The sequence below is a fragment of the Ursus arctos genome, unplaced genomic scaffold, assembly GCF_023065955.2.
Source record: "Ursus arctos isolate Adak ecotype North America unplaced genomic scaffold, UrsArc2.0 scaffold_6, whole genome shotgun sequence".
NCBI classification, from domain to species: Eukaryota; Metazoa; Chordata; class Mammalia; order Carnivora; family Ursidae; genus Ursus; species Ursus arctos.
The window spans coordinates 71,510,669-71,526,905 of record NW_026623078.1 but is presented as its reverse complement, the minus strand read 5'-3'; the positions used below and the strand labels follow the sequence as shown (position 1 = coordinate 71,526,905).

Genomic DNA, 16,237 nt, shown 5'->3' with positions numbered 1-16,237 from the left:
ATTAACATCGCACAGATAGGGGACACGGAGGGCACAGCCTGGCAAAAGAATAACAGAAATTGAGTTTGAAAAATGCTAGGTCAAAAAGCCTTCAATCCGGTCTGATCGAATCTATCAATCTTTTGATTTCTAGTGGTTTTTCCTTTGGGGAATCACTCAAAAACTGCTACAGGGTAGCCGAGCAGAACTGTACGTGGATAGCAAGGACAGCCGCCTTTTGATGGGAAAGGGGAATTATCATTGCAGTTCTCATCCCCAGCCTCGCCTTGGACATCCGTTTCCGTATTTGTATCCCAGATTTCAGTATTTCTATCCCATATGATTTGTGAGCTAGAAAAATGTGAACAAGTGGGTGCCTCTGATTGAAGTGCGGTATGCTTGCGTGTGTGTGCACGCATGTGTGTGCGTGCACGTGCATGTCAGGGGCAGGTGGAAGTCACTTTGTGGGATTCTGCTAGTTTCCCTGTACTTCTGTCCCAGGAGGAAGAGATGACTTTGGGTATTCTTCTGACCCTGGTCTTGACCCAGTGTGTCCTGGGTTGGTTGTCTGTCAGAAAGCCCTTTGCCTGAGAATGTGTCTGGCTTGGTTCCGCCAGGGCTCAGGTGTGGGCTGCAGTGTGTGTGTGAACGGCTGGGAGGTTCCAGATCACGCTCCTCACAGCTGACTGGCTTTTTACTTTGGGCTGTCGAGGACATAGAGCGTGTAGCTCCTTGTGGCTTGTTCACGGGGTTCATGCTTGCTGTGGGCATGGAGTACGGAGAGCATGGGTTTCTGAACAAGAAAGACCTCCGGGTGAGTCTGGCCGCACTCATTCCTCGCTCGGTGGCTCTGTGCACGCCACTTTGCCTCCCTTGGTCTCAGTTTTCCCCTCTGTCCGTGGAGGGTATTAACTCCTGCCTTGAACATTGATATAAAGATTAAGGAAAATAAAACATAAAATGTTTGGAAGATATAGCATCTTCATATCATTCCGGATAGCTTGGTAAACTCTCCCTACTAAATTAAAATAAAAAAAATCCTTTCTCCTTTAGGGGTGCTGCTTTGGACCCTGACATTGTACCCATTATTGGTACTTTGTCCCAGCAGCATTTTCTGTAAAGAGAATCGTGCTCTGACTTCTGGGGGAGTAAAGGACTCCTGGCTGTTGTTAGAATTCTCCAGTATGAATACAACCAACACCTGGAAACTGGCGGTAGGGGAGAAATAGTCTCAAGACTAAGGTGACTTTAGTTTTAGAGAAAAGGTCATAAGCGAGTCTTTGCTCAGGAATTTTGTCTGGAAAGCCCGCTGTGGCTGCTCGGCAGTCCTGGGATTGGTGAATTTTATAGCGTTAGGCCCTTTAAGGACAGGATGGTCGAGGCCAGTGAGCAAACTCGGGCCAAGTTATTCTGTCAGTGCCTCGTTCATTCGCAGATATCTGGGTGCCCATCTTCCAGGCACACGTGCTGGGTGAGAAGGTACATCCCTGAGCAGAAACCTTCATGGGGTTCCCAATCAGTAGGGCAGACTGGCATCAGTCGAAGACCTCGAAAAATAAAGATGGAATTTATACTGGGAGCTGTGTCCTGTGGGATCCATGTAGGGGACTTCCGAGATCAAGTAAGAAAACCCCAGTCGGGTGAGAGAGTTCAAGAAGGACTTTCCTGAAGGCTGGAGAGTTGCCAGGTGAACAGGTGCTTAGGTGGGTGCGAGGAGGAGAGCGCGTATGAGGATGGGATGGAGCTGGACCCCGGACCCCAGAGAAAGGCCTGTGCAGTGGCGGAAGGAGGGAAAGGAGCGTGTAGCCGGAGAAGGCTCTAAGAGGCTGCCAGTGGGTGGGCTGACCTGGGCATGCCCTGCAGGGCAGGCGGTGTTGAAGACATTGGACTTTTCTTGAAAGCACCAGGAGCTGTTGAAACGAAGAGGTACTTTGCATTTCGCAAGTCATCTGGCATTGTGCTGGGCGGGCATAGGAGGTGACAAATTAGGGGACGTTGTAGCTGCCCAGGCTAGACATGGAGCTGACCCAGGGAGGGAGGCCATAGCAGAGGAGAACCGAGAGGATGGAGTCCAGTCCCATGGGAGCTGGAGCGGCCGGCTGTGCGGGGCGAGTTGGCATGGGCTCCCCGAACATCGCCAGCAGGAGCCCCGTGAACGGGCTGTACTGACTCAGCACCCATACAGCTCTGGATTGTGTCCTAAAACCGGTGCGTCCAGCTAGGACATAGAATAATTTCTTCCACAGCTTTTTTATAAATATAATTATATGTTGTGTCGGTGAATTTAAGAAATACACAGTGTGTTGTTTTTAGGTTATGATATATCCTGAATGGAGATGGACTCAAGTGCCTATGATTAAGCAGTTTTTAAAGTTTATACTTACTTTAGAATACTACAATTTGAAAGTCCTTTAATTATAATATGGTACATATTTAAGATAACTTTGCTGTAATTATAGAATAATTGAAATTTTTATTTATCAGATTAGAAGACACTTGGTTCCGTCACTTTGCATTCCTATGGACGTATATGCTTAACAGTCAGTGTTAATTACTTGCAGATAGAAATGTGCCTTATATCTTGTGAAAGGAAGGGAAGATTCACGTTTTCATAATTTCTTATAATTATAGGCTGATAGGAAGAGAAATTGCTGCCGTAATCGGAGCACATCCCAGTGGGCTTGGTCAAGCACTGTGGGTTTTACTCTATCTTCCCGACTCCCCCCACCCTCGTCCACAGCAGTTGAGAACATTCTGATGCCTGGGGCTCTTCGTGTTTTGTTAGAACATCATAGAAGAGATGGAGAGACTGAAAGAGTACTTAGACCAGCCCTAAACCCCTCGGCCTCCCCGTGCAGGGACGGAGAGGGGCCAGGCGGTCTCACAGGCTGCAGAACAGCCGGGAATGTTGACAAAGCCTCTCCCGGAGGAGCTTGGCTACCAGAGGCTTGTGCCCGGGCACCTTCGGTGCATATGCACTCAGCTGCACAAACCAGCAATTCAAGAGGGGAAGAGAAGGCCCCCGTTTCTCATAGGGCCGATGACACCCCAGCCTTCCCTCCTAGAGCATGTGCCCGCGGACAGTGGGTGTCCTTGGTGGGGAGCACCTGTCCCCTCCCTGGTCAGCCCCCGGTGAGAAGGGGCGCGTGCGCTCTCAGGTCTCCTATCACTGCAGACGCGTGAAACCTGGGGTCTGGGGCCAGGTTTACGTGTGAGGATGATGCCCCCCATCCTTGGGGAGGCGCCCGAGGCAGTGGTGGGGAACCTGGAGTTGGTGCTAGAATTATCCTGAGGGGTAGGCAGTGACTAATTGGAGGCGGTCAGCTTGGACGTAGGCAGACTCTCCCATTTGGAATTGTTGGATCAAATCCCTGTGCGGAATTCACTCCTGCCTGTTGCAGCCATCATGCGCCTGTGCTCCCTTGGCTCGCGAGAGTTGTGCACAACCGTGTTCACTGTGCTTTACCGCCGTCCAAGGCTTTTTCAGGGGTGACCTTTGAATTCACAGGATTTTTCCCTCTCTGTGCTCACCTACAACTTCATTCTTGCCCAGGAATTGACTTTTCCTTAATAAAACCCAAAGACCTTTTCCGTTGGAATGTTCTTGAAGCCGAACCACCTCTTGCTCCAAATTAAGCTTTCTCATCTGCTTATGAGAGAAAACATGGAACATATTCCTCCTTTCAAGGCAATTTCCCCAACCCTTTCCTTCTTCAAACCAAATAACACATTTCATTTAACGTTCTCTACATCATTTTAAAGAAGGGCAAGGGGTGACTGCTCAGGCCCCTTGCTGGCAGGCAGGTGGGGCTCCTTCCTGCGGCTGAGGCCGTGGGACAGAGGAGGATGAGTCCAGCATCCAAGGAGTGAGCCGTGTGGGCTCTGTCCTGCTCTCCGGCTTTCCCAGAATGACGCTGGACAAGCCCCTCACCTTCTGGAGGCCTCTGCCTCTACTGAAGCAGGTTGGACAACCCCGAAGGCCCCCTCCATCTCTAACGTTCTGTGGTTAAAATGACCATGTATTGAGCACCTGCTGTATACACACATGACATTGCCGTGGGTAGGGGCTGGGCGGGGAGAGTTCCAAGGCCCTGCCCTGAAGGGGTTTAGAAATTTTCTCTGTTCAGGTGATAGGTGAAGCCCCTACGTGGGGACAGTAGCACGGAAGCCTGTGAGCTGGGCTCTCAGGTCATCACCCCCTTGTCCCCCGTACAGATCAAGTCTGCAGGTCCCTCTCCTTCCGACACAGTGCCTGTGTGTGTCTTCTAGTGTAACGAACTTTGTTTCCGAAGAATCAGATCGTAAATATTCTTAGTGCAGGGGCCATACAGTGTGTGTGCCACCGATTCCACTCTGCAGTCGTAGCAAGAGCGGGTGTAGACAGTGTATCAGCGAGTGGGTACAGCTGTGTGCTAATAAAATTTTATTTGTGGAGATAGTTTGCTGACTTGAGAAAGTTTGAGTTTAAAAGGTTAACACTCAAAAACAAACAAACAAGAAAAGGTTAACCCTCTGTCTTAAACTCTAGAAATGGTTGCCTCATTGTAACTGGGTCTGTGGACATGGCCAGACCGTTACCTCACACAGGATGGGCTCAGCACTGACCCAGGTTCTCACCAGCGGAGACCTGACTGTAGGGCTTTTTGTTCCCGGGCTTGTTTTGTAAGAGGGACATTCAGGACTCTCCACCAGGGAATTAAACTGACTGCCAAGAATTCCAAGGGGCCCCCCAGAGACAGGAGAGCTGGTGCTTGCCATCTTTGTCTTCAGGGACGGAAACTTCTGTCCAAACAGAGGCTCTTGGATTGAGGCTGACCCAGCAAAGCCAGCGTGTGCCCATTTTGGGAAACAACCACAGGCCCTCACCTTCTTCATCTCTTAGCCTCTTCAGAATGTTCTAAAAAGAAAGACTGCTGTCTGGCTGCCTCATCCTGGGGTTTTGTTGGCGGATGTCTCTGTGGGGTTGCACGAGGCAAGAAGGCAAGTCAGGAGGAGTCACCCAGGAAATCTTCTGGGAAGTCCGGGAGGAGGTGGTGTCCACTCTGGCCAGGACTCGAGGGAGGAAGGGCATTTGTTCCAGGGCTTTGTTCTGTTTGCAGGGAGAGGCGACATCCAACCGCAGTTGGACAGCGCGCTCCAGGATGTCAACGACAAGTATCTGTTGTTGGAAGAGACAGAAAAGCAGGCGGTCCGGAAGGCTTTGATCGAGGAGCGCGGCCGATTCTGCACCTTTATCTCCATGCTGCGGCCAGTGATTGTAAGTTAGTGGAAAGCTCTGGAAGGCATCAACGGCCGGTTGGGAGGAGACTTTCCTTTATTGACCCGCCCATCATCAAGTCACGGGGAATGTGCTGTGCGTCAGGAGTCATGATGGCGGAAGGGCTCCTGTCAGCCAGTGATTCTCTACGGGTCTCTGCTGGCCATGGGGCCCCCTCCTTGTTCACGGTTCTTAGCACTAGGTATTCACTTACTCTTTCTCCCCAAGTCAAGAAGGCCTTGCAGAGTGGTTCTTAAGGTGTGGTCCCCAGGCCGGCAGCGTCCCTGGGGAACGGGTTAGAGATGCTGCTTCTGGAGCCCAACCCAGACCCTCCTGAATCCAAACCTCTGGGGGCGGTGACCCAGTCACCTGTGTTTTAAACAAGGCCTTCGGGTGGGTTTGAGACTCGGTGGCCCAGTTCAACACCAGTAGTGACCATGAGATTAATAATGGGAAGAGCCTCAACGAATCAATTCAGACTTAATTTTTTAAGTAAAGCATTTGTATACAAAAATCGAGAACTGCTGCTGCCGGCGTTCTTGAAGCTGATAAGAAGACACCAGCTCATTTCCCTCAGCCCTAGCAAAATATGAGTCATGCCTCTGAGCACAGAACTTCTCCGTGGCTCGTTCTTGCCCAGGCCTGCAGTCCCAGCTTGGCACTTCGGTGGAGTGAATGACTCCCTTCGGTAGTCTCCTGTTCCCGTCTCACATGCCAGTTATTAAGTTGGTGGAAAACACAAGAGAGAAGGGGGATACTTAACACTATAGCACACACGTGGGCCGTCTCAAAGATCCGTTATCTGATCTGGACCCAGATCACTCCAGCTCGGGTCAACCATTGAAGCTAAGTGACTTCAGAGCAGGGCCTCAGCCCATGGGGGGCTGTGCTGCAGGATCCTGTGAGAATATGCAGGCAGACCATCTGAGCAGGTGTGCTAGCCCCCCGCCCCCAGACCCTGCAAGGAAGGCCACGTGTTTGCTTTGACTTGCTCATCACTGTCCCGGGGGGGTACAGGTCACCCCATAATTATGGCAGATTCCTTTCTCCCTTTCTGTTTCCCGAGAGAGGGCTGGTACCTTCAGCACAGATGTACCAGTCTCGGGGTGCCTTTTCTGGAAAGTTGAAAGGGATAGACAATAACCCTAAGAAGAACAGTTGACCAAGACAAGGAAGTGAATCACTCATGATGACAACATGTTGTGAATTACTCTCCTTTAGGAAGAAGAAATCTCAATGCTAGGGGAAATAACTCACCTTCAGACCATATCAGAAGATCTGAAAAGCCTGACCATGGACCCTCACAAACTGCCCTCCTCAAGTGAACAGGTAGGAGTCGCGGCTTGAGCACTCGGGAGAGCAAACCAAAGACATAAAGGTTTAAGGTCTTGAGGGTTCCTCAAGGCATTATCCATTCAAAATCCTGTCTGTGTTTTGCAGGATGATGTATAGTCATCATCACTGTGAGCCATTATAGGGCACCTGCTGTGTGCCAGGTAGTGTTCTAAGCTCTTTACATAGACTTCCTCAGCTAATCTTCAGTATTATTCCCATTTTATAGAGCAGGACAGTGAGGCACGGAGAGAGAAAGTCCCTTAACCAGGTTCACCTAGCTACTTAGTGGCAGAACTGGGATTTGAACCCAGCAGTCAAGAGCCCGTGGTCTTAACCACTGTGGTTGTCTGTCGTCTAGAAATAAACTCTTACAGGAACATGGCAGTGGTCTTGGTCATCGTTGTGAACCAGTCTCACTGGATTTCTCCCATTCTAATTAATTAATGCGTGAGGCTCGCTCTCATGAAAAAGATGACATTTTCATGCTTATTCATTTGGTTCATAGGACAGTAACATTATCTCAAGTGGGAATTGCTGATGAAGCTGGCTCTTGGCCTTTATTTAAAGTTCTTATTGCCTCCCTAGAGAACCAACTCCGAAGACCAACGCAAGGGTTTATATTTTCTGTTCTATGAAGTTGCTTTGTTAAAGCACAGCGGGCGTGTGTCAGCTCAGTAAACAGACGTTTGTGGGGCATCTGCTGTGAGAATGGAAGGCCGACCTCACGTGCAAGTGGTTACTTGTCAGGCAGGGGAGCCAGGTGCAGGAGTACCTGTGAAAACACTGGCTTTTGCTCTTGCTTCTGTCAGGTGTTAAAATATCAAGTCCTGGTCAGATAGGGCACGAGTGACCACTGAATCCCCAGCAGTTAAAATGCAAGATTAACAAATCCTGAAGCCGTGATTGAATGCGTAGTGCTTGAAGACAGAAGTGCTGTAAATTCTAGCCTGGAGTGTAAATGACTTGTAAATTGTTCATCTGTAACTATAAATCTCTCTCTCTCTCTCTCCCTCCCTCTCTCTCTAGACATTCACGGTCCCCTCCCCCCCACCAATTTTTTCTATTTTTGCTTGTGTCAGAAAAAGGATGAGGACATTGATGGATTGGTAGTATGGTTCTTTAATTTAAAAAAAAGACCTGAACAACAGTTTTTACATTACACCCCTGGATGATGGCAGAACTTTGATGTTATGGGTAAAGATTTGATGGATAAGGTTTCCCTGCTCAGCGACTCACTTACCCACTTGGCTCTGTCCCCGTAGGTGATTCTGGACTTGAAAGGCTCTGATTACAGTTGGTCGTACCAGACGCCGCCCTCTTCCCCCAGCACGACCATGTCCCGCAAGTCCAGCGTCTGCAGGTAAGTCAAACTGGACTCTGCTCCTGCTGATACATGAGAGAAGCATCTAGAATCATCCTGCCATCTGCAAAATTGTTCTCTAGCAGTTTTCTGTTTGACCATTCTTGGCTTGCTGACTGCAGAGTTCACTCTCCTCTTTGTGAAGGATGGGAGCTTCATCTTGTACCACTGATCCTTCTTGGGGGACTCGACCGATTGATCTTTTTCTTTGACTTTCCAAAGCCAAATGAAGTTCCCCTTCTTGCGAATTAGCACTGGGGGTAAAGAGCAGGTTGGATCTGCCAAATCTGGGTACTGTTGTGTCTCTGTGCACACTTGTGTGTGTCCTTTCATATTTGAGCAGGCATAGCAAACACTGAGCAGGGATTTCAGACTGGAAGATGCTACATCCTGACGTTCCGCAACCCAAAAATATTGGTTGCTTTGGTGGCCTCTTTTGTGGGCTGTGTGTGTGTCTTCGACAAATCTACTGGGTTTTCATTTTGGTAACCAAGAAAACTATCTCACTGGTATAAAACAAAATTGCACGAAAATCTTTCTCTCTTATAGTGTTAGCTTCGTTCGAAAATCCCGTTGCACTGACGGCATCGGCCATGAACTTGGTGGAGTGCAGTTGCCATGAGCGTCACTGTCAGTCCCCAGATGCCCTCTTCTGACTGATTGGCAGGGGGTGGGGGGAAGAGGGGAAGCAAAAATTATGATAATTATCCCCAGCAGGAGTGATTTCCTCTGGCACACTCCCGTATATCCGTCAGAACATCCTCCCCGAGTAATTCTAGCGTAGGGCGGTCACACAGCCCTGACTACCACATTAGCTGTCAGCGTTGGCGACATTTGACGAGATTCTTGCCAGGAGCAGAAGCCACAAACTTTCTAATCCCGGGCTGGGTTGGTTGTTCTGTCCCTTCCGATACTTCTACAACTGCACTTTATATCTCACTTCTGGTTGTTGGGACCACGGAACTCTGTTCTGTTTTCTGGTTTTCATAATCTGAGGAATTAGTGTGCAGAGCATTGTTAGACCTGGAGATGGAAGCAGACAGAACACCCAGTGTGTATCCCTTCTCGACATCCTGTTTACTGTTCATCTCGGAAGCAAACAGCTCAGCATTGACTCCCTGGAGTTGTTGAAAGCTGCACACCTCTCGCCAGGTGTGCTGGTCACACCTGGCCCACAGATGTTATCCCACATTCCTGTCATCAGGGTAAAGCCGTTCATTAAAGCATCAGCTTTGCTAATAAGAGGTAAAGCACAGCGACACGAACACACTGAGTCGATTTGCTCATGTTCTTGATGATGGTCTCGAACCAGGCTCGCGTAGGATAGAATCACCTTGAGGAGGCCCTCGGCACCTGCACTCCCCAGGCGACGGTTGTCTGGGTTGCCCTTGGTTTCCTGGACCCAGATGGTCCATCTAAGGGAAACGCTTGACTCTTCTAATTGGGTGGCGTTGCAGCCTCGTGGTTTTTGCTACAGGGTCATGGGCTTCTGCGAGCCGCTGAGCAGCGAGGATTCGCCCCGTCTTATCCTACCACAGACGTTAGGTCTCTAGCTTTGGTGGCAGATGACGTGCAGGACTGAGTAGCACGGTAGATTCTTTAGAATCATGGGCCTCCGTGCTAAGGACCCCTCGTGGGACCATCAGAGAAGTGAGTCCGGCAGACCCCCGGTTTATAATAACGCTAGTTTTCTCTCCCTTGCTCACGTGAAAAAACTTTTGTTTGCTAGCTTCATGATCTGGGGTTCTGAAAACTTGTCTTACCGTTCGCCCTGCTTCTCAGTGGCAGATAGCTGATTACATTATGTTCTCCCCCCACCCCATCCCCCTGTTTTTTGTTTCCCTCCTTCCTCCTATGCCTCCTCCTTTACCTTCCACGCCTGCCTCCCCTCTGCCGGCCCCCACAGCAGCCTGAACAGTGTCAACAGCAGTGACTCGCGCTCCAGCGGCTCCCACTCCCACTCCCCCAGCTCCCACTACCGCTACCGCAGCTCCAACCTGGCCCAGCAGGCGCCTGTCCGCCTGTCCAGCGTGTCCTCCCACGACTCAGGATTCATTTCCCAGGACGCCTTCCAGTCCAAGTCACCGTCCCCCATGCCGCCAGAAGCCCCCAACCAGGTAAGGGTGCCCTTGGCTCCAGAAGCAGCTGTGACGTCAAGTGCCGGGCCACCAGCAGGGGCTGGAGCCAGAGACGGGTGTTGGCTCGGACAGACCCCTGGCCTCTTCCCACGAGAAACCTCTGGTTTAATTTTTCATCTTTAGATGTGTTGTTTCCCCAAAGGGTAAGAACTCTAAGTTGGGTTTGAAGCCTGTCTCCATGGTGGTGATGGTCAAGTCACCCTGTTAGTTGGGGGAGTTCTCTCATGTAAGTAGACGGACTCAAAGAAGTTGGGCCACCTTCTGGCATCCCTGTAAGTGTCCGGCTTAGCATGATGCTTCATTAATGACTTTGGTGCAAACAGTGGCCTGTCCTTCACCGCCATCTCTGCTTCTCTCTGAATGGTGGAGATTCTGTGCTCGAACGGTGCCTTGGAAACCTTCCTTGGCACTCTCCGGTTCCCTACAGCAACTGGTGTGAGAATGAGAATGAATCCTGAGAGCCCTTGCAGAGGAATTCTGTGGGCATTCTGCTCCTGGGAGAAGGGAAGGTGTTGCATCTTTCAACCACAGTTGGGTTGGGTGGCACTGGGGCCAGCCCAGCGGTTCTAGCTGGAGCAGGAGGCAGGAGCTGGACTGGGCATGCGGACACCCTCCGCCTGCTGCCCTCTCTGCCCTCTTTCCCCTGGTGTCAGGGGCCTGGCTTCCCACTCAGTAAGCAGCACAGTCGCAGACACCAGGAAGCGCCCGTACCCGGGGTGCCCCGCAGCACCGTCTGCTGGGGAGCGTGGTGGCTCGGAGCCTGCCGCACTCTGAAGCTCGCCACGGCCTGCAGTCCACAATCCTGGGGACTCAGAAGGTCATGTGCTTGTCTTGTTTATCCAGGCACCCAGTTCGCTTAACAGTCCTTGAATATCTCCTGTGTCCCCGGCACCACCCTAGGACCCCCCCATCCGTGTCCTTCCAACAACCACGTGGACTATTGTGATCCCTATTTGTTGTGGAAACAGGCTCAGAGATGTGACTTACGCACGTTGCACTATTGCGTGACCTGCAGGTCGGGGACCCGGAGCAAGGCTTTCTGGTGACTGATCCAGAGCCCTGTCTGTTCTTTCTCAGCCATGAGGCATCCTTGGAGGAGTGTTCCGGGGAGCACTTCGTGGAGAGGAGCAGCTGCAGTGTTTTGGGGATTTAAGCCGGAAGGTTACTTATCTGACGTTGCTGAACCCAGAGGTTCTCAGCTCAGTGGTCCCTCTGGCATTTTTCAGCTGTCCCAGGCGACCGTGGCCTTGCTCTGTCTTCCTGGGACAGAGACTCGATTTCCCACAGAAATATTCAGGGCCAAGAGGCATGGCTTTACGTTCTAATGTGCTTGCCCTTGCGGGGGTGCTCCGGCTTGGTCCGTCAGGTGTCCCCTGCCTGTCCCCCGCCATGTGCACACCAACCCACACGGGTGCGTCTTGAAAGCAGTGTGAATGGTTGAAAGGAAAACAGGAATGTGCGATTCTTCCAGGGCTATTCCACTGTGCAGCCTGACTCTGTGTGTGTTTTTAATCAGCTGACAAATGAGCATGGTGTCGCGCGCTGAGGCTCCTTTCTCAGGAGAGGCCTTGCGCTCAGGCCTTCCCGTCAGAGACCGGGTGCGGGTCCGGCCGAAGTGAGGGTTCTGCCTCCGTATTGGCGAGGGAAGCAGGAGGTGGCGTGACGGGATTTCCTGAAGTCTGAGCGCCGGTGCCCAGGACCTGCTTGGCTCGCAGCTCTAGGGTAGTTTTAATAAGCTCAGGGAGGCTGCAAAATTCAATAGAGAATTCTGTTTTTACAGAAAGGCATGACGGCTGCTTGTAATTGTAAGGTAGAGGGGAAGTTAAGGAAATCGCACAAATCACATAGGCCGGAGGATACAGTCTCCTGAAGGTCGTAATGGTACCTTATTTAGGACGCGAGGAGGGGAACACGCATCTCTAAGGGGCAAGATCCCTTCGTTGCTCCCCTCAGTCACATGGCTCTAAGTGAGTGCTGAGTGATGCCAGGTGTTAAGAATTCTCCCATTTTCGTCCACGGTGCTCTTTTCAAGTCGTACCTTAACCCACGTATGCCCAGGAGTGGGGCTGTGTCTGTGGTGAGGGTCTTGTCCGAGAGCTGTTCATTCCGTCAAGGCGAGAGGATCTTTAGGAAAAGTGAACAGAAGTCAGAGGAAATAGGAACCCGCAGTCCTTCGCTGGTTTCCTGGCTCTTTCTTTCAAGCTGAACAGACTTGAACTGGAGGGACCAGAATGAACAGCCCTGGCAAATGACAGCGATAACTGGCTTCTCTGTACACAGACGTACGCTTTCGTCTTCTCTTCATCCATTAGATAGAAAATCTCATTTCGTCTTCTTCTGTTAGGTATTACTGGTCCCTAAAGATGAAAACAATCGAGATTTAGATTAAGCCCAAGGTTCCTCCACTGAGAAGTGACAGAAACGTAACTTAAATCCGAACCCCTCAAACTTTGGATCCGGGACTGCTCACCAGAGCCCGAGCTGGAGGGGCCGCCAGGGCACCCGCCGGGGAGCCTGTCCTTGCTGGTTCCGCAGGTCCTGAGCAGCGGGGGGTTGTCTTGGAGCCTTGCTGCTTGCAGGATGGAGAGCCACAGCCCTGTCGCTTGGCAGTCTTTTTTTTTGGCAGTGAAAGAAGTGGACAGAAACAGGAGTCTGGCCCCCTCGGCAGGGAATGCAGAAACACTTTTGGGGACATAACAGTGGACCCCAGTAGCGTTGGGCTTTAAGCAAAAGGACGAGCCAGAGGTTGCAGTTGGCCATGAACAAAACTTACAGCAAATACCTGGGTGTGCCCAAAGCAGCCTCCTAGGGAACCCAGCTTCTACGGAAGAGATGGTCATTGTCGTGCATCCGTTCAGTAATTCTGAGCACCTGCCAGGTGCCAGGACAGGACTAGAAAGTTGAGACGGATAGGTGAGCCCCCTGGCCCAGTCCCTGCCTGAGCTGAATGTCAGGAGACTGACCTGGGAGCACGGACCCTGGCCGATGCAGGGCGGGAGGTCCCGGCAGACTGGAGGTGTAATAAAGATGGGCATGAAGGGATATTGTCCCAAGTCAGACCTCCTTTCTCTAATGGCCCAGATCTCTCCAGATGCTTCCCCCTTCCCTGGACAGCCACTTGAAACATTGCACTGAGCTCAGGGCTTCAGTGTCCCAAACCTCAGAATCATTTCCCTGGGAGAGAAACGGAAAAACCTGTCCTGCAAGGATGCAGCTTCCTCGCTGGAAACCGCCCTTCATGGGTGCGGAGGCTGCATGGGACCAAGGGCACGGCCAGGAATTGGAGATGGAGCCAGAGCCCAAGCTGGTGTGCGTGTGTGTGTGTGGCGGGGGTGGGGGTCAGTCCTCAGGCAGTTAAGAGGCCTGTGCACCTGGCATTTTCCAGAGGCAGGCCCCCCTGGGACGTGGGCTTGTGGCGTGAGAAGAAAGCCCCAAGGGAGCACCGGGAGTCCTGTCCCTGACCGGTCCTGGCACAGACTAGACACACACAAATCGGGGTCCCCAGGGGGCTGACAGCCTGGCAGGTCTGGGCCTTGCCGCGTCTCAGGCTTCTTTCGGAGGGCTTGGAAGCCTCTGCGTGGGTGCAGCTTTGGGGGAAAAATAACCCTAACCCTCTGCTTCTCTCATCCTTCCCTCTCGTGTGTATGTGTCTGTCTCTCTCTGTGTGCGTGCCCTCCCCGCCCCATCTTCGCTTTCGATTTCCTGTTACTTTTGGTGGCCTGTGGTCCCCGGCTGCGGCAGAACTCGTCCAGCTCGGCCTCCTCCGAAGCCTCGGAAACCTGCCAGTCCGTGAGCGAGTGCAGCTCGCCCACCTCAGTCAGCTCAGGCTCCACCATGGGCGCCTGGGCGTCCACAGAGAAGGTGACCGGCTGGGCCCCGGCCACCGCGGCCGCCCCTCCCCGCCCCCTCTCCTCTGCCCGCAGCTCGCTGTCACGCCGGGACTGGAAACATGAACTCAACAAAGGCACACCCAGGGCAGTCCCTCCTGGGGACAGAGAGGGGGACAAGGCTGAGGGCTTTTTCTTGAGTGGGCGCCTGACTCCTGAGCCATGACCTTGCCGTCGTCCTGAGGGAGAGGAAGGGGTCTGGGGAGCTCGGAGGTGGAAGGCTCCTTCCCAGAACAGTGCCGTGTGCTCATCCATCTCCCCCCTCCCCTCGCAAGACCCCCCCCCCCCCACCGTGGCCCCCTTGTCGCCATAGTCCTACCGCCGGATGGGACCTCTCCTACAGCAGAGGCTGTGCGCTTTTCGGCCTTTTCGTTTGCCATCCCCTCCCCCCTCTTCACCCCGATTTGGAATCTGCTCCTAAACAGTGAGATGATTTCAGAAACCTAGGATGAACAGATTTAGTTGACGCCTGAGAATTTTTACATTTGCATAATGAGATGAGCAAGTCACGCTCACCATGAAATTCTGCTTCGTTGGCTGAATGATCAAAAACCATTGCGCTCGCCACAGACGAAGGACCCTGATCAGTCTCCACACTATCCAAAATGTAGATGAATGACGTCCTTGACCGAGCACTCATCTGGTGTCCCACTGCACTCTTTGCCCCGTGGCCCTTTGTGCCCCACGGGTCATCCACGAGCAGCAGAGCCCTGCCGCTTGTTTGACTCATAAAGTCTCCGGTCCCCCTCCTCCCTTGAATGTCAATGCCATCTTGTGCCTCCACACTCATCCTGTTATATTAATTTTATTTTCCTTTTTCCCCCCCTTTTTTGTTTGTTTTGTTTCCAGTTGTCTAACGGGTTTTCTCACTGTAGTTTGCCAAGTGAGTCCCATGTGGGGCCCGTGGGGGCAAGCCTTTCCCCTCATTGCCTGCCTGCCTCCCGCCTGCTCCCTCGGGTCACCTCTGTCCACCTTCCAGACTTCGCTCATTATCACACCATTGGGCCCGGCATGTTCCCGTCATCTCAGATCCCTAGCTGGAAGGTTTGTGTCTCTCCTCCCTCCCCTCCTCTCCCTCCACCCTCTCTCACGGCTCTGTGCTCGCCCCCTCTTCTGTCCCACGATCCTCATCCTGACCCCCCTCACCCCTCCCTTCCACACTCTGCCTTCCTCCCCATAGAACACCTCTCCCTAAGAAAGTTCCCTCTGGGAAGAACCAAAAAGCAGCAGGCAGATCTGAGAGCGAGATTTCCACGTGGAGCTGAGATGGGAGAGGCTCCCTGGAAGACACCTTCCTTAAGCCCGGGTAGACGGCAGACCCAGACAGGGCCTTGGGCAGTTCTGCCCTGCCGAGGGCCGTTGCACAGTGTCAGTATTACCAGGGACCGGGAGCCACTCCTTCCCCGGCCACGTGCCCCACACTTTTCCCCCGAGTCCCTTATTGGGCCGTGGGAACAGAACCATAATCCAAACTATGGTTTGGTTCACCATGTTTTATCTCAAAAGTAAATGGAGACTTTATTGTTTAGTCTCATTTGTTTACTATTAAACTGTGTTTGCCCTCACACAAAAAGTTTCAAAATGATTTCCTAGCAAGTCCAGAAGGATACTCTATTTTGAGAGGTGGTGTCCCTGATTTGAATAGTAGGTGACCCTAGGCTGTGGCCTTTTGAGCCGATCTCGACTTAATCCCTCACAAGTAGTGTGGACCCCTCAGACTCCTCAGAAGTCTTTCTGCTGACCCCAGAGGCCTTCCCTCCTTATGAGGGCCTCAGAGGGGCCCGTCCTGAGTGCCCTTTGGGGCCCAGTTTCCTGGAAGTGGAGGTTCAGCCTCAGGGGGAGTGGCTGAATCCCGTTAGTGCCCCCTGGTGGCCACTTGGCTCAAGTGAAGACATTTGGGCTGGAGGAGAGCGGGTGCCTTCAGACACTGGAAGGGAGGGCCTGCTCTCCACGGGCTGGGGCCTTCAGACGTCCTGGACATTGGTCGGCTGCCGGGTGGCTGTCAACTAGGAGTCTCCCGCAGGTACCTGCCTGGTTGTTGAGGGTTTTCCATCTTTGGGCAGATAGGAGGAAAAGGGAGGTTCCCAGGGGGCCCCCAGAGGAGTTTGCACTCCCTTCTTTTAGAGCCGGGTGAGGACCTGGTAGAAGGGCCTGCCGGCCTGTCCTCGCCTGAGCTTCCCCAGAGGGCCCAGCTGCCTTCTGTGGGCAGCTGTCCGGAGGGTTCTACAGCCCCCCAAATGGAGGCAGAGGCCCCGGCGTCTGACCACGTTCGTTCTGCTTA

General features: G+C 52.4%; 1 protein-coding gene across 19 annotated transcripts in view; it reads left to right on the top strand.

The window, feature by feature from the left end:
- The window catches only part of MTSS1 (MTSS I-BAR domain containing 1), a 156,727-nt gene that overhangs the window by 135,642 nt on the left and 4,848 nt on the right, over positions 1–16,237 (top strand). For 6 of the 19 annotated variants that reach the window (XM_026495429.4, XM_048212525.2, XM_026495431.4 and 3 more), the window contains 6 exons: positions 5,079–5,236; positions 6,458–6,565; positions 7,834–7,931; positions 9,838–10,048; positions 13,811–13,930; positions 14,806–15,000. In XM_026495429.4, the coding sequence (XP_026351214.2) occupies positions 5,079–5,236; positions 6,458–6,565; positions 7,834–7,931; positions 9,838–10,048; positions 13,811–13,930; positions 14,806–15,000 (890 nt within the window). The remainder of the gene's footprint in view (positions 1–5,078; positions 5,237–6,457; positions 6,566–7,833; positions 7,932–9,837; positions 10,049–13,810; positions 13,931–14,805; positions 15,001–16,237) is intronic. The other 13 variants (XM_048212527.2, XM_026495436.4, XM_057307817.1 and 10 more) reach the window with 5 other exon arrangements.